The sequence below is a fragment of the Erpetoichthys calabaricus genome, chromosome 12 (genome assembly GCF_900747795.2).
Source record: "Erpetoichthys calabaricus chromosome 12, fErpCal1.3, whole genome shotgun sequence".
NCBI classification, from domain to species: domain Eukaryota; kingdom Metazoa; phylum Chordata; class Cladistia; order Polypteriformes; family Polypteridae; genus Erpetoichthys; species Erpetoichthys calabaricus.
In genome coordinates this window covers 127,529,479-127,555,737 of record NC_041405.2, presented here as the reverse complement: position 1 = coordinate 127,555,737, position 26,259 = coordinate 127,529,479, and the positions used below count along the sequence as shown (strand labels likewise).

Sequence of the window (26,259 nt, the reverse complement as noted above, 5' to 3'; positions counted from 1 at the left end):
AGGGATCAACAAAATACAGGAGGAATACTGTTGTAACGAAATTCATGGGACCATATAAATATTTTGTTATAATGAATATGAGGAAAATATGTATACTATTGTGACCAGGGGTAATGGCAGCAGCACAAGGAGGGCTCTGTAGCTGCTCTACTGTGTCTGGTAGACAATAAACCAAAGGAAAAGCAATTGGTTGTCCTCTGCAGGATCAGGCTTACCAAGTAACATGCTTGTCATATGATGTTTAGAGCATTTAACGTGGGGCTTTGACCTGCTCTTCCTTGCACATTTCTGGGACGTCATGTATAAACGGTACGTACGTACAAAAATGTTGCGTACACCTGCTTCCACACTCACTTTGGAATGTATAAAAACTAAACTTGACCTAAAGCCACACACATTTTCACGGCAGCCCCTCATCTTGTGTATGTATGTTTCTGCTTGGTTTTGCAAACTGCGTGGACAAAATGGATTAGATTTCATTCTTAACAATTTGGCACTTGGCTTGACTATCTGCTTCATCCTTCAACAATTCTTTGTTAATTTCTAAATAAGAAACAGCGCACCTGGTGCTCTCCCCGTTTTTTGACAGTCCTCCTATTGTTACAGCTGCCTGGAAAGATTCATCTGCTTGTCCTCAATTAGCAAGTTTTGGATGGATGGATGTTTGCTAAACATAAGAATATTAAAAAAACAGATCACAGGATTGCATTGATCACAATTGGGTTTTCCCATTCGGGTTACACTGCCGACAGACAATAACATTACTGTTAAAGGTAGGAAAACCAAGGAGTTGGTTATAGACTTCAGGAAGCACACAGCATACCATAATTTCATCTGCAATAGAGGGACTGCTGTTAAAAGGGTCAGCAGTTTTAAAATTTAGGTAGTGATCATGGCTGATGAAGTGAAGTGGGCATTATCATATTTTGGCTGTTGTCAAGAAGACTCACGAACTGTTTTCTTTGTCTGAGGAAAGCTACATGTATTCCCACAAACTTCTATAGATGCACAATGGAGTCCATCCTCACTGGCTGTGCCATATATTGGTATGATACCTTCTCATCTCAAGGTCATAAAGCACTGCAGAGGGTGGCAATAAGGTGGTACAGAATGTTACTGGCTTGTATTTAGGACAGACAACACACACCGCCTTAGAAAAGGAAACAGGATTATTAAAGACCTCATCCATCCTGCACAGCTGTTTTCTCAGTCCTTCTTTCTGGCAGCACCACTGCTCCTCCTGCCACTTATTTCAGAAACAGTTTATAAATTATTTATTAATTATTTATATCTACAGATCTAATCCAATCAAACACATACCCAGTAAAGTCACATGTCACCCAGTCTGTCTTAAAGGGTGATTTGCATAATCATGTGTGCCGATTGGCTCCCTTCTCTTTATCTGCACCTGCCACTTCTCAACTCCTCACACTGAGTTTCTCACCAACGTGGACATGTGGTCAGCAAACACACTGGACATGAGGGTGATCATCTGCTACCTGAGCTTCTGTCTGGCATGTGAGTGTCACTTCTGTCCACTCCTTTGGTCACAGGTATAGACACAGCATGATTATCTTTTGAGCTTTTCTTTGAATGTTCTTTTTGATTTCTTCAGATGCCAGTGGTCAAAGGGTCCTGACACAGTCGGCTGTTACATATATGAATCTGGGGAGCACAGTCACACTGGACTGCAACATAGAGAAAGATGAGGGAAACAATATAAGCTGGCTGAAGCAGGTCCCAGGAAGTCCTCCTCAGCATATTTTATATTTCTATCACTCTTGGAGCTCTCCTACAGATTATGGCACTGGTTTCTCTTCTAGTAGATTTACTTCCAAAGCCCAAGGTAAAACCGACTATCAGTTAATAATCAGTAATGCAGAGGCGTCAGACAGTGCTATTTATTTCTGTCAAACCTGGGATGACTCTTCCAGAAGCAGGGTATCACGGTGAAATAGATATGAACAAAAACCTACTGCTCTGTGGTGTCTCACTTCAGTGCTCAGCAGATCTCAGCTGTGACTCTTCTGGGTGACAGCTGCTGGCATGTGAGGTATTCATGTCACTCAGCAGACTTATCTTCCAAGATCACTGCTTACTTCCAGGAAAAGACTGAAGACCAAGTGTTCATGAAGTGAATCTAAACCCAAATTTCTTCCTGAATGTTGACTAAGAGAACTCAATGCTGGGGGTCACTTTTCAAGACTGAGCATTGATTTATCTGTCCCCTGAGAGGAGATCTTTATGTGATTCAGAGACTGTTACTTTTTTTGCATATGTAAATGTGAGACGGCAGGTCCGCTATGAGTTGTTTTGTTAAAAAATCTATTTTGATAAAAGGCCCATCTATCCTTCCATTTGTAAGCTCTTTCAAACCAGTTAAAGTCACAGTGACGTAGAATCTATCCCAGCAGGAACCAGCTTCAAATGGAATAGTTGTCAATTGCTGTTCATACTCAAGCACATATACACTCATTCCTACTGTAAGCTACTGATTTAGATTCATTAATTCAACTGACACACATTTCTACTTAATCTGTTTAGGAGCACTCACATTTGAGACTCACATGTATGCACCTTCAATTTCTTGAGCTCAGACTTCTTTTTACAGGGCGTGAAGAAAGGACTGGCAGTCACAGATTTATCTCCTTTTTTAATGGTCCCCAGGCCACTAGAGGGTGCTGTGAATTAGCCTCAAATGACTACTGGAGAAGACAGGCAGTCTGGCATGGCCCAGTCACACTCTACAAGGACCTGAAGTTGGGAGGTAGCCAACGCCAAGGGCTTGACAGACCATTGGAAGGCAGGTAGGGCAGAAGTGTGGAGAGAAATAATGCTACACCTAAATTTGGTTCTTAGTTTTAGTTCCATATGCCATTGGGATCAACACCACCTCCCCACAACCCTGAACTAGATAAGTGACTTAGAAAATAGATGGATGGATGGATGGATTGATGGGTGAGATATTTTAAATTGCACTGAAGCCAATTCATACCCAGTCCAGATGGGCATGTCCCATTATACAGATGGTGTGATTTACATGTGCATAAGTGCTTGGCTCTGACAGGCTGTCTCACTTTTATTTTCTCCAGCTGCCTATTTGCTTTCCACTCCTTTCTTTGATGGGCAGGACTGAACATAAGGTCAGAAGTCACTATGCACAGTAGTGGGTCTCCCCTGCTACCTGATGCTTTGCTTGACATGTAAGGTACAAATCTGTCATACCTTTCACTGGTCCAGGCTAATTCCACAATATATATATAACTATGGAATTAGCCTGGACCCAGACAGACACAGGACACACAAAAGTCCCAAAACACATGTTTATTTTTAATCTTCTTTTGCTGTACCGTGCACAATCACCCAGAGCACTATTGCTCAGTTCTTTTCCCTCTTTGTTCTTCTTCTTCTTCTTTACCACCCTCACTCCTACACTCGCAAGCTCTGACTCCCGACTCCGGCTCTCCAAATGTAGTGAGGTGGCCCCTTTTATGTTGCACCCGGATGTGCTCCAGGCGCTCGTTGGTGACCTTTCTGCAGCACTTCCTGCGTGGTGGAAGTGCTGCATGGGCACATGGAAGCACTTCGGGTGTGCCTGGATTTTCTCCCGGCAGCACTTCCTGGTGTGGCGGAAGTGCTGCAGTCCAAAGTTTAGGAAATGTTCAGGCACGGGCCGCAGCTGGGTTGAGCATCCAAGCTCTGTTCCCGTGGCCCTGACACCAACCAAAGTGGCTGCCCTCTCCTGTCCCAGTTTGGGAAGTGCTCCAGGTGCTCATTGACACATTTCTGGCAGCACTTCTGGGTATGACAGAAGAGCTGCCCAAAAGGGCTGTATCCAACTCCAACTCCCATGGAGCCCTGTGGGAGTCCAAGGCACCGCTATAACCCAGTAATGCTCTGGATATGCTCCCTCCACAGGTCTTTCCAGCGTGGAGGCGTCCTATATATATATATACATACTCGTATCTAATTCTTTTTTTTGTGTTTTTTCCTGAGGCCAGCAACCAAAAGGTCCTGATGCAGCCTGCTGTTGTGTTTATGAGTCCAGCAGAAATGTTAATACTAGACTGTAACACACATAAAGATGGCAGTAACTTTTTAAGTTGGCTTAAGCACATCCCAAGCAGTATTCCTCAGCATATTTTATGTTTTTATCACTCTTGAAGTGTAACTAAAGATTATGGCAATGGCTTCTCTTCCATCAAAAGCCAAAAACAGACTTGATTATCAGTTAATAATTAATAACACTCACTACACCACAGGCAGGCTGTGGATTGCCGGCAGTGACAGATGGTGGCATGAGAGGGATTTATGATGCCTGTTGTGATTTTCTTGTAAAAGCAATGAAGCCTAAGTGTTCAGGAAAAATAATTTGTGTTTGCCTTCATTTAAGTGTGTAGACTGTCAGAATTAGACGCATTCTGCCAAGAAACAACTTCCCACATACCCTATTCAGTACATACTGTAAAACGTTCATTCAGCATGGAGCTCTGTCAGTGTGCATTCACCATACTGAGCTTGCTGATACATTTTGCTGATTTCCATCCATTCACCCATCCATATATTGATACAGTGCTGCTGGAGAGTATGTGAACACCGCAGGGATGGTCTTTACTTCTGTTAGAAATATTAAATACACCTACAAAACCTTTATCTGAAACCCAATGCATAATAAAGACATTCCAAATATAGGACACAAACAATAACAAAGTCATATTTTGTTCTTGATTACTTAACTGAAGTTGTTAGAGAAACAAAATCCTCAGATTTCATGTGTCCTAAAATATGTGAACTCTTTAGATCAATAGCTTGATATCTGTCTACAAGGATTCTGCCCACTTCTCCTTACAGTACTCTGTCAGATAGGTCAGGACTTGCATTTGGCCAATCCGAAACACAAACCCTCTTTCTTCTGGACAATTGAAACAGATAGGTTTTGTTTCACATGCAGTTTTCCAATACTAACACTTAATTGTAGTGGTCATGTTAATTTCTAACCCACTTAGTCCTGAACAGTATCACAAGGCGGCTGGAGCCACTCCTAGCTAGCATAGGGTGCAAGGCAGGAACAAACCCTGGTCAGGGTGCCAGTCCATCACAGCTTAATATTAGTTTTCAGGCAATTTGGCAATTGCAAAATGTAGCATTCATGAAAGGGCTTTTTGAAATTTTAAAGATTTTTATCTTTTTCTTCTTCCTCTTCAATATTTCCCACTTCTATTTGGGGTCAATGGGCTAGGTGAACTTTTTCCATACAGCTCCTCCCCAGTCAAGCCCTTTCGCTTCAGATCTTCTTTTACTTTATCTGTCAACCTCCATTCTGATGTCCATCACCTTCTCTACCCCTGTACTTCCATTCCCATCACTCTTTTGCCCACATATTCATTGTCTGTCTGCATCACATGTCCATACCACTTCACTCTACTTCCCTGTACTTTTTTAGATTTCTCTCCCACTTTTGTTGTACCTTTGATTGTCTTATTCTGTCCTTTTTTGTAACTCCACACATCCGTTTCAACATTTTCATTTCTACTACATTCATCTTCTTCTCCTGTGCTCCCTTTACTGCCCATGTCTCAGCTCCATACTGTACATCATTGCTAGTCTTACCACTGTCTTAAAATCCTTACCTTTAACATTTACCTTAATTGTATGGTCACACAATACTCCTGATACCTTCTTCCAATTGATTTATCCACGCTGCACTCTGCGGGTTATCTCTGCATCTGATTTTCTATCTCAGGCCACCACTAAATAGATATTTAAATTTATCCACTCTTTTTCATAGCTCTCACTGCAGGCTAACTTCTGAATCCTGATTATCATTAAATCTCATATATTCTGTCTTCTTCATCTTCATCTTCAGTCCTCTATCTTCCAAAGCCCTTTTACATTCTTCCAAATTTCTTTTCACTTTCTTTTTTCTGGTGTTACAAAACACAATGTCATCAGCAAAAAGCATGAACCAGGGGGATTGGTCTTTTATCCCATAATTCAGCACATCCATAATCTGATCAAAGAGGCAAGGACTTCAAGAAGATCCCTGGTGCAAACCTTCTCTAACTGAGACCTTGCTTTTAACCTGAGTCCTCACTCCCTCATACATATCCTGGACAATCCTCACGTACTTCTCTGGTAGTGCTTTCTCTCTCATTCACTTCCAGACCTCTTGATGTGGTATGCTATCAAAACCGTTCTCCATATCAAACACCAACTGCAAGCCTTTCTGTTTTTCCCGATGCTTCTCTATGAGTTGTCTCAATGCAAATTGATTGCATCAATTGCTCTTCTCCCTGGCATAAAACCAAACTGCTCCTCCCCTGTGGTGGTCTCTTCCCTGAGCCTTCTTTTAGTAACTCTTTCTCAAGCTTTCATTGTGTATGGCATCAGCTTTATCACTCTATAGTTTCCTCAATCCTGAATATCACCCTTCTCCTTATAAATGCTTATAATCACAGTGTTCCTCCACTCCTCTGCTATTCTCTCCATCCTCAGGTGATGAGAGGAGCAACTGCAGTCATCAAGATTGACATTCCTTTTGACTAAAAGTCATGTAATGTGACACAGAGGGAGAGGCTCATGTGCACAAGCTACACCAAGTCATTTTTTATCTGGCACTTGGGGTAAGTTAAACATAAAAGATCCAAAAAGTCACTTATCTAGAAAAAGAGTGTAAGAGAAAATAAATTATATAAGTGTGGTTCTGTAAGCACAGAGTGAACAAACATGTTCTCTGTATTTATGTTATATAGCTAAAAAGCATGTATTTAATGTAGTCTGCTAAAGGATGTAGTTATAATCTGTTATTTCTGTTATTTTTGAATATAACTTATTGCTGCAAATACATTTAACAGATAAAAAATGTGGTAACTGAACAAGTCAACTTTCAATTAAGTAAAAGAAAATACCTTGAACGTTACACCATGTGTTGATGTTAATATATCTTAGTTTAGTGTTATCAAGGCAGAAACCAACCTACGATGAGAAGTCTGTTGATCATGGAGGACACGCACAGACACAGACACACACACACACACACACACACACGCTCACCTTCCCTTTTACTTGTTTAAGACAATCTGCAGAGCTTTAGGATGTAGGAGGAAACTGGAACTGAATTCTTACAGCTTTTGTGGGTCATGTATCAATGGAGTTTAACTCTCTGCTTATTGGAGTTTGTAAGTACTGCTGTAGAGAGAAACGTGTGTTTAAGGCAGCAGCATAATTCAGTATGTCACCTACAATAAATTACATTATTTATTCTTCCATCCATTATCAGGTCCAAATAATCCAGCTGGGGATCATGGAGAAATGGAGACTATCCTGGCAGGAAAAATACAAGGCCGGAGCCAACTAATACATTCAGACCTATAGTGTCCATTTTTATATTATATTATATTATATTATATTATATTATATTATATTATATTATATTATATTATATTATATTATATTATATTATATGTGGAGAAACAAACAGACTCCATTGAAGCCCACTGTTACTTATTAATTAAGTATGCATATTTTTAGGTTATAGAAAGTAAAATAGACAGAAAACCACACAGGCACAAACAAAAAGTGAAACTTTGCTGAATACATTGACTACTTTTGAAAATTATCTTATATCATATACAGTAATTAGTTCATTCATCCATTTCCGTATTTTTTTTTTTTACATCACAGAGTTAAAAGGTTGGGTTGATATCATTGGGCTTAATGCATGAATTGTATCTGCATTAAGATAAAGGTTTCATATTCACATTCTGTAAAGAAATGCTAATTTGTCAAACACAAATATCTTTATGATGTATGAGGAACCAAATGTATCTAGGAAAGCCCCACATGGACATGGGGAGAGTGTGCACACTCCACATAGATAGTGGCTTGATTTAATCCCGGTCTCCTTAAGTTGTGAATAACACTCAACATTAAACCACCATACTGCTATTATACTGTATTATACCATGAAATAATTTAACAGTACACTTTAGAAACAGATAAATTCACTTCAGGGTTGCAGGAAAATGGGACGTGAAGCCTGTTCCTGCTGTTAAGGAAGGAAACAGTTTGGACTGAATGTCAGTCTTTCATGGGGCCCTCTCACCCATCCAAGTCACCGGTGTGGAGTTAGCAGCTAACCTAACATGGTTGTTTTTGGGAATGTTTAAAGAAGAAGGCATACATACAAAAGAAGAACGTGCAGATTGGACATGGACAATGCCTGAATCAAATATAGGATTACAGATCTATGAGACACCAACATTAACCACTGCCCTACTATCCTGAAATTTGATTGTAGCCTTGTAACTTTTGACAGTTGTGTGTAAATGGAGGCTTAATTCGAAGCTGAGTGGTGTTTGAAAGTACTGTTGTAGAGGGACATTTGTGTGTAGTCTTCAGCCATTTGTCTCTCCAACCTTTGGCCATAAATCAGATGAATATTTTTATGTGGTGTGCTGTACATGTTGATGTTAAGCTCTGACACCCAGTAGACAGTCAGAATCTACGAGAAGTGCTGCTGTAAAGATGAATCTACAGACACAGTTGGCCAGTCTTTCATCAATGGCTGAATGGTCAAATATCAGTTCCTCCTCAAAGTTTCCATTCTGTTAGTCACACTTCTGCTTCAAGGTTGTTGTTTCTCCACTCCTCACTGCATTTCATTGTTTTTTTTTTTTGGTTTTTGTTTTTAGATTATTGTGTTTGGAAAGATACAGCAAGACTAACAAGCATATCTCCTCCAAATCTGGCCCAAGCCTGCCCACTTGTTCTTCAAAATTTGTTTCATTTAACAGTTTTACAGCATTTCACTGTTGTCTCCCTGCATAGTACACCCCCATAACTTCAAAATGACCATTTAAGACAGATTACCTCAAAAACATACTCAAGAGTCTGAATGTAGAATCAAACCAGAAGGATAAAGTGGTGAAATCATCTACTGGAGCCTTTGGTATGTCAGAAGGAGACACTGCAATTAGGACAAGATTCCTGCTGGGAATAAAGTGTGGAACTGACCTCCATGGTCAAATGCCAGTCAACACCATGCATTCTGATGCCTTCCAGAGTGTTGAGTCTCCGCTGAATAACAAGGGCTGATGAAAGTGTTCAAAAATTAACACTCAGCACCTGTGGATTTTAGTGCAGTGGTGGTCGTGAGTTGGACACTGTGGTATTCGGCAAAGGCACCAGACTCATCATTTCAGGTAATTGTTCATTAAAAATGTTTTGCTCAATTTCATAGGACTTTTTGTTCCATTAGGGTTTATATTTATGTCAAAAAGTAAGTTTAAACTGAAATAAAGTATGTGAGCAAAGCCATGTGAAGAATAATATGATTTTCTATATTTTCTATTGACAATTTGTTTAAGTATGTAAGGGGCAAAATTCTCTGAACATAAACTCAATTTCTGACTGCCACTGAATGGAGTAGTTAGCAAAAAACTCAACATATTGTATTATCTGCCACTTCGTGAAACCTGGGCCCTTTAAAAATATTCAGAATTCATTAATTAATCTGAGAGGCTATCGTTTATTAGCCATTTCAAAAGAACTGCAATAAAAATGACTTGTAACACATTCCAAATTAATGAGAACTGTGTAGAAAAAATGTTTAGAACTACATTTTTAAGTTAAAAAACACAAATGAAAGAATTTTTGATGTACTCTAACTTGATTCAATACACACAAACAACAGGGAATGTGATATTTACATTTTAATTTGAAGACCCCTAAATGACTTTTGAAGTTAAGTTTTAAATTATACATTTTTTAACTTTAAAAATTACTGAGTGGTAAATTATAGACAGAAGCTCTATACAGGTTATTATGTTTTGTGTAAATGATTAAGTTTATTTATGACATATAATTGTGAAATGCAGAGTTAAGTAAGACTGATAATATTTATAATGTTAAAAAAGTATGACTAAAACTGGTAAGATGTCTCATATTTAAATCAATCCCTTTACAAATGAATGGTTGTGTAGGATAATATTTTCTTTGAATTATTTGCTTTTGCTCTGTGAACCTGCTCAGTATAAGCAGGTTTGAAAATGGAGGGATGGATGGATATTTGCTTTTGCATTATATTTTACAATACTTTTGGCATATTTCATTTTGTTCATTTAATTTGACTTTAAGACCTAAAATGGAGTTATATTCTAATCATTCATTTTAAATTACATTACTTAACTGCTTTGCTGCACCCATAAGGAAGGAGTACACTGTTGGGATCCACTGTGGAGCGATTTTTGTCTTTTCTTTGTTTTTTTTATCATTTTATTCTAGTGACACTTGTGTCCATTACAATTCATTATTTTATTTTATGTCTATCAACTCACATCTTTGAGATCTTGCTAAATATAATCATTGGGTCATGGAGCCTGAGTGCACCCAACAGGGTCGGACAGGAAACAGATTAAATTATATTACAACATAATACATGTATAACTTTCTGAATCTAATTTAATCCATTTAGAATTAGTGATGAGTTGTGGTAGCCTACATCTATAAAGAAAAATAGATGAAAGATTTTACCACACTGAAAAGAAAAGAAGGGACAAGATACAATGTTTAGCTGAATAGCCTTCATGCCAAATTCTGTATCCCTTACCATTCTTTTCTTTACATTTTGGGAACAGCCTTTAGTTTTTTAATCCAATTATTGAATTATGGGAGCAGGAGCATATCCAGCAATATTATATTATATTATATTATATTATATTATATTATATTATATTATATTATATTATATTATATTATATTATATTAATAGTGTGTGTCCCAATAGTATAAACAAACTTTAGATGACATAAATGAAGGATCAAACATGTTTGAACCCAGTATGGAGTTTGCATTGTCTCTCCGTGCTCACATGGATTTCCTTTCAAAGTCCAAAGAATCTTCTCAGGTCATTTATTCACCCTAAATTGTCCTGCTGTGAGGTGCTGTGGGTGGCACCACCCTTCTGATTCATGGACATGGGTTCAGTCCCCAGCTTGTTCCCTGTGGTTTGCATGAGGTTTATTCAGATAGTCCTACCACATTCACATGTGATAAATGTAATAAACAGGTTTTGAAAAGTGATGGCAAAGCACTGGGATGAGTAAGATACAACCTCAAAATATCAAGAGGTAATCAGACACTTCTGTAGTAGTAGCTATGTTAGGGGAACATGTTGGTTAATGCAGCTACACATTTGTCCACATTTCTGGGGTGTTTGCATGCTCTTACTGTATCCATATGTGTTTTTTCCTGGTACCCCATTTTCCTTCCACCTGCTAAAAGCTCATTTTGACCGTAAAGTGTGACTGAATGTGAGGTTTTGCACTATCTGGCACCCCATTCACTTCAATTGTTTTTGCCTTCTGTCTAATTTTTCCATAATAGGAGGAAACTGGGGATGTAAACAGGTAAAGTGAATTTAAACATCATGTTGTTACATTTAATTATGAGACTGCTCTCAGAAATGCGCGCATTGACATATACAATTAGAAATACGTCCAATACACTGTGCTCTAACAATGTGTGTTTTGTTGTTCTTTTCCAGAAGCCAACCTGCCACCACCATCAGTCACCATCATCCCTCAGGTACCTGAAAATCTTGCAGACAGCGATACAGTAACCTTAGTCTGTATAGCCAATAAGCTGTCAGTCTCCCTCGCTGACCTCAAGTGGACATCAGATGGCACAGAAGTGACCAGCAACGTGCAGACAAGTGACCCTGTGTAAAACTCAGACAAGACCTACAGCATTAGCAGCTACCTGAGCATCACAGGCAGAGAGTGGAAGGCGGACAAAGTGTACGTCTGCACAGCGTCACAGGGCAGGTTGAGCTCCTCGGCGTCCTAGCAGGTCCAGTATTCCAAGTGCAGTGAATAGCCCTGTCTGGACATCTGAGGCCAACCACATTAAAAATAAAAGGCAAACTTGAGTGTCTTACTGTTTGAAATGATTTCTTAGCAATTGTTTTAGTAGGCCTGAAATATCATTTATGTAGTGTTGATGCAGTAAATGCAGATGTATTGAAACATTTAAAAAATGTCCAGTGATTAAAGTAAATTATTCAACTGTCTGTTTGTAGCAATAGTGAAATAATAAAAGCAAATGCAAAGTGCTTCCCTTTGTAGACTTGTTTGTCACAAATGGAGTGAAGGTCTCTGAACTGACTTGTATGACTAGAAAATGAATTGAGTGATTGGTGGGTGGGTGGTTTGGAATAGGAGTTGGATTAAGTTGGATGCATGGGCTTGGCCAGATTGGATGGAGAAGTCTTCATAACCTGAAACAGTGGAAACTTCCCAAAATGTTGGTATTGAAATGCTGATCATGAGCCCTGGCAGACTGTCTCAAATGAGCCAATATTTGTTTGCTATGTGGTGTAAAAGAGATCACAACTAAAGAGATATCTGTATATAGCTGTAATAAAACACAAGCTTGTAACTCTCCTTAGTCTTGGATCATAAAAGCTGTTAAACATCTGGCATTATCACGACCCCTATGAAGTGAGTCACAAGTCTGAACCAGAAGGCCAGTCCACTGCAACATTAAGGCAGACAGTAGTAGTAATGTAATAATGTCACATGTACAAAGTACAGTATCAGCATTATGGTGGTCCTGAGGCTTGACCATTGAATATGTTCACATGAACAAATTTATTTCTCTTCCACTTAAAAAAGCACTTGTGATCTCAACAGTGTGAAAAATTAAGCAGTTACCATCCCTGGGACTTGACGTAGCACTCGTCTTTTTCTAAATTTATTCATTCATTTTCTGTAACATCCTAATAAATTTAAGGGGGTGTTCAGCAGGGCAGAGCCTGAACACAAGGAAGGAGCCAAGCTTGGATGGACTGCCACTGCATTGAAGGGTCTGCTGACACGCACAAAACTACACTCAGATTAAAAGTTAATGAAGTGTGTGGGAGAGATAAAATATGGGTAGAGAGAAAAATAGCTTGGTCATCACAGCAACAAGGTAATGGCAGCACTGAGGGGTCAAAGAATGTGCCACAAAACAGAGGCGTCCTATTTTCCAATTTACCAAGCAGATTTACTTAAGCTTACCATTGAATTTCTTATTTTGATTGTTTGCTAGTTGTCATGAGGTTTTGTAGAAAGAATTGTTTCAGAGACATACATTACTAAGGAAGAAGAAATCCTGAGGCAAGGGCCCTTATTTAAGATGAATTCACTGTCATTTTTGGATGTTTGCAGGACTTTCTCAACTTATGACATGAAGCATCATCCTGCTGGTAAGGTCCATTGACAGAAGTGTTCAAGTTTGCACCTGATCAACAACAACACTCGGACAACCCTTCTCTACTTGGGTATCATTAAAATGATGATGGATGAGTGCGTGTGCCTACTGAAATACAGAAACAGTTTATCCATGTCCCCTTTACTGGGTGATGTATTTATACTGGGATGAGGATTAACTAAAGTAAGAGTAACACCATGATGAGCCACCTTGGTATCTGCTATGAATAATGGGAGAGTTGATCAGTCTGTCTACAATGCCTTGGACTGTAAGGATGAGCTGAGCATCCATATACAGTATATGCTTGTGAGGCTTTGGAGACAGATGGTGTCAATGTAGGGTGAGTATCTTAAGCTTTGGAGTAAAGACTAATAACTTTAGGAGTGCTCAGGTAGGGATGTTCTTCCTTTCCTCTATGTAGTTGTAATTTTTTGAGCAGGTTTCAAGGCCTGCAGTACTGATTCAATCCACCACAGGGGAGAATGAAAATAGTCAACACCTAAGGTGCAGCTGATATTTCTGCCATTTCTGGGAAGTTACTTTACTGTTACATCCTGTCAAGCGTGTGGTGTTGTACTCACTTCCTTTTTTCATGATCTCTTGGGCTGATACAGATGGCCTTTTTGACGAACAGCAAACCCTGAGTCTGCTTTGTGCCATACAGTGGGAATGGGGAGTGAAGATTAGTCCACTCTCAGAGTACTCCACCCTACACACACTCTGGGTTGGCCATTCAACTTGACAACCTGCCTCTGGACATTGGGGCCTGGGCAATTGGAGGCATCTGCCTTGAACCACGGTTGACACAGTGAAAAAGTCAAACAAGACTTTTTCAAATATTCTAAAAGTATTCTACAGCAAAGCTGTGATTTTTATTAATCTACAGGGCTTATAAAAAGTATTCGCCTCTTTGGAAGTTTCTGTACTGTATTTTTATAGAACATTGAATCATGGTGGATATAATCTAGCTTTTTTGACACTGGTCAACAGAAAAGACACTTTACTGTCAAAGTGAAAGCAGATCTCTGCACAGAGGTCTAAATTAATTATATGTGTAAAACATGAGAATAACTGATTGTATGCAGTAAGTACGTATCCATCCCTTTAATGTGTCACCCCTAAATCGTCACTGGGGCAGCCAATTATTTTTAGAATAACCCAGAATTAGTTTCAATGGAGATCACCTGTCTGGGGTTTCACTTGATTGTAGTTTAAATGCTCCTGATCTGGATGTTCAACCTGTGTCGAGTAAGTATGGTGGCGTGACCTACACAATATAGACAAAAATAACACTCCAAGTAACTCTTTGAAAATGGGATTGTAAAGAACAAGTCAGGGGATGGAGACAAGAAAATATCCGAGTCACTGAATATCCCTTTGGAGTCTAGTTAAATCAATCATTAAGAAATGGAAAGAGTATTGCACAGCTGTAAATCTACTAGAGCAGGCCATTCGCAGGAACTGAAAGATCATATAAGAAGAAAAATAGTGAGGTAGGAGACCAAGTGACCTGTGAGAATTCTGAAGGAGGTACAAGCTACAGAAGTTCAGATTAGAGAGACTGTCCAGACAACAAGTGTTACACAGATGATCCACCAGTCTCAGTTTTAAGGGAGAGTGGCCAAGGGAAAATCCTCATCTAGAGTTTACCAGAAGGCACATGGATGGCTTTGAAGTCATCTGGAACTTGTGACCAAAATTTTAGCTTTTTAGTGTGAAGGAAAGACCATGAAAAAGGTTTATGATAGCCAAAACGTATATATGAAAATGAATGAAAAAATTAAGTCAAATATGTGTTTTCAGTGACACCATGAAGTGTCCACTTGTGAGACGACAAGGCTTCTTTCACTATACAGTATTCTAATAATAATAGCAGAACTGAAATATTAGAATGACTGTGGAGAAAATAATGAGCATGGCAGAAGCCACTGAAGTAGCAAATTAAAAGTTAGACCATAGCGATCAAAGCAACAATATGAGGGACAATAAAGAATGTTATTGAACAAATAAGGGGAACAAAGAAATATCATAGATTAATATCATCAGTGAGCAAAAATATCATAAACAGGAGGATTATTATTATTATTATTATTATTATTAGGGGCAGCTGGAGCCTATGATAGAAATGAAAGGGCACAAGGCAAGAACAACATCTGGTCAGGGAGCCAGTCCATCGCAGTATTATTACAAGTATAAATCAAAACATAAAGGCAGTGTGAAAATTATGCAGTAATCGCAACAGATAGAAGCTTGTGCAGTACAACATATTAGTGATGGGTTATGGGTAGTTCAAACACATACAGCGCAACACTCTGCCATTAGTCTAGTTGAAGCCAAGATCAAATGAATATGGACGCTCTGCTGCGGGATTGCACCATTGTTGAACAACATGTCATAGTTTGACTTTCTTTAAGCAGAGGGAAAGAAATCTGCTGAAATTCACCTAAGGATGTTGGCTTGTGCAGATCGGTAAGCTGTTTGGGTACCCATCTTGCACAAACTTTACAGCACCCCAGGTCATCATGCACTATGGCAGGTGCAGATCCATATTTGACATCCAAATGTGTGGCAAGAGCAGACAGCGTAACCCATCGGTCTTCTCAGTTGAAGACATTCGCCATATTGATGTGAGGTTGTGCATGCGATGTTGATGGTTGACACGACTGAGCTTCATTGTTTATATTTGTTTTTCCAATTTTAAACCTTTCTACCCATTCATAAATTTTCATTGACTTATGCTGGTTTCATTTCCATATGAAGCCAACATCCTTCAGTGACTTTCAACAGATTTCACTCACTCTGCCAAAAGAAATCTCACTACAATGGGTTGCTCAACAATGGTGCAATCCTGTAGCACAGCGTCCATGTTCATTTGTTCCTTCAGACAGGACTTCCCACAGAAAAGGAAAGAAAGAAAGTGTTATCTGAGAGTGTCAATCCCTGGTCCGGTGGATAATCACACTTATTTGGGCCGGTAAACTGTCTTGTCATGTTGTGACATTAGCCATCAGAGTAAACGCCATATTACACTGCACAACACACTATCCCCATCATGAGGCTTGATGGTGGCAGCATCAGGCTGTGGGAATGCTTCTCTGCAGCATATCCATGAATGATCATGAGGATAAATTGAATGCATAAAAATACAGGAAAATACTGGAGGAGAACCTGATGCAGTCTTCAAGAAACCTGAACCTGGGGATAAGGTTTGTTCTCCAGCAAGACAACAACTCCAAACGTAAAGTCAAACCTTCACAGCAATGACTTAAAAACAAAAATCTTAATGACCTGGAGTGGCTGAATTAGAGTACTGATCTGAATCCAATTAAGAATTCACCTCTGGACTTGAAAAGGCTGTTCACTCATGATAATAGTAATAATAATTCATTACATTTATATAGCGATTTTCTGAGTATGATCTCCATGCAAACTGACAGAGGTTGAATAGTTTTTCAAATAAGACTGAGAAGAAAAGTGCACAGTCCAGATATTCAAAGTTGATAGAAACCTAGGCATACAAACTCAGCTGCCATGGCTGCCAAAGTGGAATCTACTAAGTAGTGATGTGGGTGAATACTTATCTGATCAATTATTTTGTGTTTTACATTTGTAAATATAAGCCAAATTAAATTAACTGTGATTGAGTGTTGTATAATAATAAAATGTAAAAACGTTCAAGAGTGAATGTAGCCTATGCCATCACAGGACACACTAACGCATTTAGGGTCACCACTAGACTGACTCACTCATCTTTGAGATTTTGGGAGGAATCCAGAGCATCCCAACAAGAAACACAGAAAAAGTATAGAGTGGGAATGGGCCACAAATTCAAGTGGGCTCTCTAGAACCAGGAAACATCAATTATCTATTTTCTGAACTTGTTTGCGGTGTTGTGGGTCCACAGCTCTCTCAGCAAAGGCCAGTTTTTAAAATAATCGCAGCGCTTGCGGCTTAGCGAGGGGGCATGGTGGTTGTGGCAGAAGCGGGTCTCAGGGTGATCTGTGGTGTGGGCATTTCTCACCTAGGTGCACTTGTGAGAGACTGCCCACATCTGTGATTGTTCCTGGTGCTGCTAATGTGCTGCAGCTGCTATGCCCTCTCGGCATATATAGAAGCACAAGTAGGCTAGAAAGGAAGAAAGAAAAAGAAAAATGAACGGAAAGAGAAGGAGACGGAGGTTGCTGGAAGGAAGTAAGGAGAAAGCCAGTGAGAGAGAGAAAGAGAGAACGCGAAGGAGAACGAGCGAGAGCATGCTTCGAGTGCAGCTGGACTGTGGGCCCTAGCGAGGTGTTTAGCTAACACCTAGGGCAGTTGATTGTAGTCACTCCCGCTGAGCATTTGGAGAAGAGTGGGAGTAACTAGCGAGGGAGGTGACTCGCCGTGGAAGACAGCGGGAGTTGGGAGATTTAGGCTTATAATCTCCAGTGTGGGAGTCCTGGCCATTGGAGAGAAGCTAAGTCCCGGTCTGGGATGAGAGCGTGACCGAAGCTAGGATCGGGAGGCCTCCAGACCTAAGTGATTGAGAGAAAGGTCAGCTGCAGAGAGAGCGTCTCGTCTGCTGCAGGGCTCAAACGGGAGAAGCAGGTGAGACGCTAGTGTAAAAGAAGCACTGGGCTTTTAATTGTTTTAAAGGACTGCTTCCAGCAATGTTTTAACCTCATCGTCTTTTATTGGATTATTTATTGGTTTGACTGCACTATTTATTTGAACACTTTTGCTTTTGCTGATTTTAATAAAAGCACTTTTGCACTTTTTGCATCACCTTGCTCCATTGTTATTGCCTCACTGTCTAACTCATCAGTAACATTACCGACGATGTTGGGTTCAAGGGCTCCCTAACAGCAGATGGGAGCATGGAGCCGAGCCTGCATAGTCACATTGTTTAACTCAGTTCCGGGTCGTAAGCTGGCAGAGCCTTACCTGGCAGCAAGGGGGACATGGCAGGAAGCAGAATAGAACTGAGAGCAGCCAATCGATCGCAGGGGCCACTCACTCATGCACCAAGGCCAGGCTCAGTTTCGAGTCACTGATCAATCAGACAAAGTCAAAGGTCCTGAAAAATGCATATTCTTCACGTAGACAGTAAATGGTTTAAAATTTGAACACAGGTCTCTGGAACTTTTAAGTAACAGTGTCCCCCATTCCATTACCATGCCACACTGCAGTACACATTTCCTGAGCATTCTTTGTCCAATTTTAGAGTATCATAGAGCTGGAGACCAACCCAGTAGCATTCATATAAAAGTAGGAACCAGTGGTGGATAAGATGCCGGTCCTTCACAGGACATCTAGCCTTTGTGCATTTAGGAACTGCATGAAGTCGCAGAACCAAAAAAAGTGAACAAAGCTCACAAAGTCAATAAAAGGAATTAAGTTTGATCTCATATCTCTGGAGGCAGGAGAGTTAACCATTACACCACTATGCCACCCTTTACAGCAATTGTCCATTCATGTTCTGGAACAGATTAACCCAGTTAAGAGTCAGTGAGAGTCAAAGCCTGTCTGGTGGCACTGAAAGAAGTGCCAGTCCTTCACTTGGCATGCTCAATCTCATGTCCACATTGGGCCCATTTAGAGTCTCCAGTCAACATAAAGTGTTCACTCACCTGGTTATCTAGGAGCACAAAACAACATACTCTCCAAAGCAACTGCAGATAGCAGTATTTGAACCCATTATGCAAGCCTTGGCTAACCCACAAAATGTTTTACTCAGACTAACTGCACATCTTTGGGATTTAGGTGGAAATTAGCCTAAATCCATACAGATACTAGGAGAAGATGTAAACTCCATACAGTTAATGAATAAATGCTGAACTAATGACTTCAGATTTGTCCAAAAGGAGTGCAGATGTCTATGCCACAATTCCAACCATGCACAGTCATGCAAAGGCAGTGACAGCTGCCAGTGCACCTAGACACACCATGGATGTGGCACGAAACCAGAAACCTCCAACATCGATGAAGAGAGAATGTGCAAAATCCACATAACTGCAAGAGACCCATGATAATATCAGTGTCAACCACACAATTACTCAACCCAGGCCAATTTAAAGCTGCCAACTATTGTAAGGTGCATACAGTATAGCTCTGATGTGGTGCGTTAACCACATAAAAACCTATGTAGACATGGGGAGAATATGCAAACCCCATAGAAAAACAAATGGATGGAGAATTGAACTCACAATCCACAACACATTAGAGAGAGATGCTAACATCTGGGCCACCATATCACACACACTCATTGACAGCATGCTGATACACATGGGAAGAATGTGCAGAGTCCACACAGACGTAGACTGGGCTGAGATTTGAACCTATAGCCTATAGACTGCTAGTCAATAGTGTTAACAACTGTGTCATTCACACTTACCAATACCAAGGCAGTTGAGAACTGCCAACCAAACTAAGGTGACTATCTTTGTTATGTGGAAAATAAAACCTTGGAAAATTTAAACTTAAAGAGAATGCACAAACTTCACAAAGACAGTGACTAGCCTGGGAATGAAGCCCCCTCGTAACTACAGGAGTATTAGCCAGGAGGACATTTATTCAGAATATTCATTGATTTTGTCTCCCTGGCCTTCACCCAAAGCATTCAAGATTTACCCTAATGAGATTTGTTTTCTGATTCTGGTATCTTGCAATAAGCTTTTTTCACATCAATCCATTGTACTCTCATTTTGGTTAAAATACTGTTTTAGAGTATAATTATTATATTAATTCAAAGTGGTGGGATAGTAGTGCTGAGTGAGACAGAAACGGACATACCAATGTGGGTGAAAAGGACCCAGTGTATTGTGACCATGATATGTCATGACCTCTGACCACCGACTAAAGCTGCTGCTCAATTCATCCTGTAACAGGCAAACTTCACCACTTGCTTCCATTTTACTGGCGCCTCTTTCTGATCCTCCAACAGTAGCTTATTGCACTTCACTTTATTCTTTATGGTTCAATGGCATGAGGTGCTACACATTTAAACAGAGTCTGGGGATTCTCATAGCGTTTACTACCTCATAGTTGTTAGCAGGGACACCACTGATACATAATTGCAAACTCGGAGCTGAGGCAGATTAAAAGAGTTTTTAGTGAATATATTTGAAAATACCAGTCCAGCTCCTGGGCAGCACGATGGCGCAGTGGGTAGCGCTGCTGCCTCGCAGTTGGGAGATCTGGGGACCTGGGTTCACTTCCCGGGTCCTCCCTGCGTGGAGTATGCATGTTCTCCCCGTGTCTGCGTGGGTTTCCTCCGGGTGCTCCGATTTCCTCCCACAGTCCAAAGACATGCAGGTTAGGTGGATTGGCGATTCTAAATTGGCCCTAGTGTGTGCTTGGTGTGTGGGTGTGTTTGTGTGTGTCCTGCGGTGGGTTGGCACTCTGCCCAGGATTGGTTCCTGCCTTGTGCCCTGTGTTGGCTGGGATTGGCTCCAGCTCCTTAGTCGCGAGGCCACAACAGATTAACTAACATGACAAACTTCATCTGTTTCTGCATGGAGACACGAAAGCTTCTGTGTGCCCTGACTATGATGTCTCAGCTAACACAATGGCACAGGAAAACAAACTAAATTTAGCATAAGCTCATATCCTTTCCTTGAATCAGTTGTATAAGAAAGAGTGTTCCAAGATAACCTGAAAGATACACATTTTATTAAATTGCACCACTTGATGCAACTCCATGTAAATCACACCACATTTTTAGAAAGGGCAACTTGCTTTGGGCCGTCCCCTGTCTTATTATATCTCAGTTTGAGCTGAGATGAAATCCCTGAGGGCAACAGTTAAGAACATCTGCAGGACGCCATGAAGTGTCCACCTGTGAGACGACAAGGCTTCTTTCACTATACAGTATTCTAATAATAATAGCAGAACTGAAATATTAGAATGACTGTGGAGAAAATGATGAGGATGGCAGGAGCCACTGAAGTAGCAAATTAAAAGTTAAAGCACAGCGATCAAAGCAACGATATGAGGGACAATAAAGAATGTTATTGAACAAATAAGGGGAACAAAAAAATATCATAGATTAATATCATCGGTGAGCAAAAATATCATAAACAGGTGGAATATTATTATTATTATTATTATTATTATTATTAGGGGCAGCTGGAGCCTATGATAGCAATCAAAGGGCACAAGGCAAGAACAACATCTGGTCAGGGAGCCAGTCCATCGCAGTATTATTACAAGTGTAAATCAAAACATAAAAGCAGTTTGAAAATTACGCAATAATCGCAACAGATAGAAGCTTGTGCAGTACAACATATTAGTGATGGGTTATGGGTAGTTCAAACACATACAGCGCAACACTCTGCCATTAGTCTAGTTGAAGCCAAGATCAAATGAATATGGACGCTCTGCTGCGGGATTGCACCATTGTTGAACAACATGCCATAGTTTGACTTCTTTAAGCAGAGGGAAAGACATCTGCTAAAATTCACCAAAGAATGTTGGCTTGTGCAGATCAGTAAGCTGTCTGGGTACCCATCTTGCACAAAGGTTACGGCACCCCAGGTCATCATGCACTATGGTAGGTGCAGATCCATATTTGACATCCAAATGTGTAGCAAGAGCAGACAGCGTAACCCATCGGTCTTCTCAGTTGAAGTCATTCGCCATGTTGATGTGAGGTTGTGTGTGCGATGTTGATGGTTGACAAGACTGAGCTTCATTGGTTATATTTGTTTTTCCAATTTTAAACATTTCTACCTATACATAAATTTTCATTGACTTATGCTGGTTTCATTTCCATATGATGCCAACATCCTTCAGTGACTTTCAACAGATTTCACTCCCTCTGCCAAAAGAAATCTCACTATGATGCGTTGTTCAACAATGGTGCAATCCTGCAGCACAGCGTCCATGTTCATTTGTCCTTGGCTTCAACTGGACTGACGTCAGAGAACTGCTCTATGTGTGTTCAAACTACCCATTAGTCATTATGAATATGTTGTATTGTGTCAGCTTCCATCAGATGCCATTATCATGCAATATTCACCTTACGTTTGCTTTCTGATTTGCACTCATATTATTATTATCATTATTATATAGATGACATGATGCTTAGCACTGCTGCTTCATGAGTCCATTAGCCAGAGTTTCAGTTGCACACCCCATCACTGCCTGTCTGGAGTTTTCCCCACATTGGTGTGGATTTTCCTCCCACATCCCCAGAGACATGCAGGTTAGTTGGTGACAATACTGTAAACTGGCCTGCAGGAATATGAGTGGGCCATGCAATGGACAGGTTCCCTATGCAAGTTTGCTTGCTGTCATGCACCTGATGCTGATGAAAATTACTGCTAATAATAAATATATGCTATTGGGTTTCATACATAATCACAAATATCTTTCAACCATGAGTGGGAACCCATGGGAAAACAGAGGGAGCATGCAAGCACAGTATAGAAAGCATCACAACCAGTAACAAACCGGCTACCAAAATAATGTGATGCATTGCACTGTTTGAACATAAGAAACTTGTTGGAAAGAGCTGCTGTTTTAGTCCTGCTTGCGAATTGCTATTCATTGAATCTTTGTAAAACAACATCAAGTCAAGTTTTGAAGGTTTCCAAACCTTCAGGTTCCCTAACCATCCACCACCATACTTGGTAAGTCATTCCACCTATCTACAGTTTTCTGTGTAAAGAAAAGCTTCTTTGTTTCCAGTCTTATTTTATATTATATTACTAGCCATCTCCTGCGGCTCCACCTGCGTAGTAGTGAAACAGGATAGTGAAGAGGGCCCTGCCCAGCTCCCCACTCCTGACATCACGCTTCCCCACCCTTGGTTCGCAGCCCCTGCCTCAGATTAGCACGAATATATCACTCCTGCAAGTGAACTATGATTCTTAGCCTGATGAGAGAAGTCACAAAATCCACTGGAATGTTCAAGTAAATTATAGAAAAATACCTGATCTAAATCTGCTAAGTAGTTCTCTCATGAAAAGCGGACAGACATACATACAGACAGACAGATGTTGGATTTTATATACTGTATACAGTATAGAGATGAGATAATAAAACTATACAAATTGCCAATTCTCTTGGCTGGTGTGTATGCAGGATGTAGAAGATAAACTGCTTAATAAAGACTGGTGAACTGGGCCCAGTAGTTGTCAGCCACCCTCATTTGTGCCAGGCACAATCACAAGTCAGCAGGGTTCTGTTTCTTAGAACAAAATGGCACACAGACAGCATGGCACAGCCTTGAAAATGAGAGGTGCTGATGCCTCTGTTGGATGTCGGTGGAGTTTATTTATTTCATGTCATTGTCATTCTGTCCTGTAGCTGAAAATTTAACTTCCTCATCAAATATAGTACACATCTTTTGTGAGGTAAAGCTGTTTGTAACCTGAAATGGCTCAGTCATGTCCATAGTTAGATCACAGCTCATGTCCACCTCTTTTTTTCCCATTGTCCAACACAGTGGTACTCAGTCCTGGAGACCCTTTGTAGCTGCAGGTTTTTGATCCAACTGACTTCTGTTTTTAGTTGGACCCTCAGCCTAATTAAGCCAGTTGTTTCCCAGTTTCAAATCACAATGCTAAGTTTGGTAATAGAATGTACTGAGCATTTATGTATGCTACAAAGCTAATTAGGTGAGATCAATTAGAGGAAAAATGACTCACTGATTGAGAAACTGGTGGTAACAAAAAGCTATAGCTACATGGGGTCCCCAAGACTGAGTCTGGAAACCATTGGTCAAACCCACTTTATCTTTTTCTGGGTCACAGGGTTTTATAATTGTTCTATTTAATAATTTTGTTCTATGTACACACTATGCATACAAATAAAATGACTTCATGAAATAGGGATAAGGACTGCATGAAAAAGCGTAAGAATTTGGCAAATAAGAGTAGCCTATTAAATCCATCAAGCTCCTTTCACTAAATTGCACCCCATCCCACTCAGGTATCATAGGTATCCTCATTATCTGGCTGGTTCCAGATTCCCATAACCTTTGTGTAACAAAGTGATTCTTGGTTTACATCTTAATTAATCCCTTCTTCATTGCCTTCAATCTTTGAATGCATTAACTTTTTAGCTGTAACGGTGGTGCTGAATGAACGTTATCAAAGCCTTTGAGAATTTAAAGTTTTATCCACCTAGGAATAAAGTATGATGGGACCACTACCATATTCATAGAGTCACATCTCGTGATATATTTAACATTACGATTGTGGCCATGTTGGATAAATAAATGAAACAAAACAGAAATAAAATAAAACTTTTCTTATTTACTCAAAAATGATCAAAGGATCTCATGAGCAGATACCATGGGGTAAAAAAACAAACAAACATAAAATAACTCAAAATATGAAACATGTTTTACACCGATGTTAGGAGCAATCACGTGATGTCCTGGCAGCCATGTTATCTGTGTTTAAAATGTGTTTATTGAAAGAAAGACTGTTCTCCTGAAGTTGTGGAAAACATTAAAAAAATGTAAAGAACTATTCAGTGCTTTGGGATAATTTTCTGCCTTTCTATTTTGCTATTTAATTTTTTTAAAATATTCTTCTTATAATTATGAATTTTATTGCTGTTTTGTTGACACTATTGTGGCATCATGATGTTTGCTGGTTGTCATCATTTTGTGGCTATTGTTGTTTTAGCAGATAAGACATGTTTCTACCGCTTGCGTTTCCTCCATGGCCACTTTCTCCTTCTCAGGATCACACAGATCTCCAGCATTTTGAGGTTCATTACACACCTGCTCTAAAGATCTTTCACGTTTGTGCTGGCATCTCTGCCAAATTGCAGGGTACTCAGCCTGTACAGCCCCTATAACAGGTATACAACTCCCTTGGAAGTTTTCTCATTTTATTGTCATGCAACATTAAATTACAAAGTTTTAATTGTCCTAATTTGACATTCATCAATAGAAAAAGATGTTTTAATGTCTAAGTGAAAAACAGACTTCTGTAAAGTGATCTAAATAAATTCTAAATATTAAACACAAAATAACTGATCACATAAGTATTCACTCTCAAACAGAAATTAACAAGTTTTGTAGGCACTTTTTATAAAGTGTATTTCAGCCATGACTACATTATTTTACATTCCCATTGCCAGTGTTGGTTTTCCTTTTGCTGTCACAGCATTCCTAGGTTTGTCTTGTGCCATTTTAGTCTTCCTGGCACAACTTTGTGCAACAATTAGACTGGCAACATGTCTGGCCTAATTTAAAACATGTCCATTATTATGTTATTTGTCATTCTTTTCATTGTTGTTATGCATACAATATAAAACGTCTGCCTTTTGTAGAATTGTTGATCCCATTGGTCTTTCTTCCATTTTGTGTGAATCTCTAAGAACTAGGGGGCTCCGCCCCCTGCTCGCTTCGCTCGCCAACCCCTGGTGTTGGGAATGACAAAGAGCGTGATGTATGAATGAGATATAGAATAGTGTGAAGGCGTAGATGATGCAAATATAAAGCAAACAATAAAGTGTGTGGCACAGTGTAAAGGTTTATTGGAAAATTTCTTTGTACACGCCGTTTAAGTGTAAAAGGTAATTCCAGGTCCGAACTTGTAATGTCAATGAAGATGGTTATTGTTGTGATCAGAGTCAAGTTTGTCAGAGCTTAGAAAGAGTTGTGTCTCTCCAGGAAGTAATGCAATGACTTGGGTATTTATGTTTTCCACATTAATATTTTTTGGACATAATATAGTGCGTTGTGTTAAAAGGGGCATTTGGTCTAATGAGATTGCTGTTCCAAATCTGTCTGTAACTAAGTCGTCGCAGATAAAGGCTTGAGGAATTGTAATAATATGTGGCTGAAGTCCATCTGTATTGGTGAGTGTACCATCTCCCAGTTGTAATAAACAATTGTTATGATCTGGTTCTGGACATCGTATGTTTTTTACTAACTGTATCTTTTGAAAGCAATGCCAATTGTCTGCGTATTTTAAGGTGCACTGAACAATAGCTGAGCGCATGGCATGTGTAAGAATAGCTAAGCACTGTCTAAAATCTCCTCCTAATAAAAGTACTTTTCCTCCA

At 39.8% G+C, this 26,259-nt stretch overlaps 1 protein-coding gene and 1 long non-coding RNA gene across 2 annotated transcripts in view; both read left to right on the top strand.

The window, feature by feature from the left end:
- Positions 1-26,259, top strand: part of LOC114663150 (immunoglobulin lambda-1 light chain-like) — a 201,225-nt gene that overhangs the window by 16,169 nt on the left and 158,797 nt on the right. The window contains exons 3-4 of the mRNA XM_051935406.1: positions 1,377-1,518; positions 1,616-1,945. Coding sequence (XP_051791366.1) covers positions 1,377-1,518; positions 1,616-1,945 — 472 coding nt within the window. The remainder of the gene's footprint in view (positions 1-1,376; positions 1,519-1,615; positions 1,946-26,259) is intronic.
- LOC127529924 (uncharacterized) lies at positions 2,273-9,149 on the top strand. Its single transcript, XR_007936526.1, has 3 exons — positions 2,273-2,807; positions 3,093-3,208; positions 8,694-9,149. It is a non-coding gene; the product is annotated as an uncharacterized LOC127529924 (long non-coding RNA).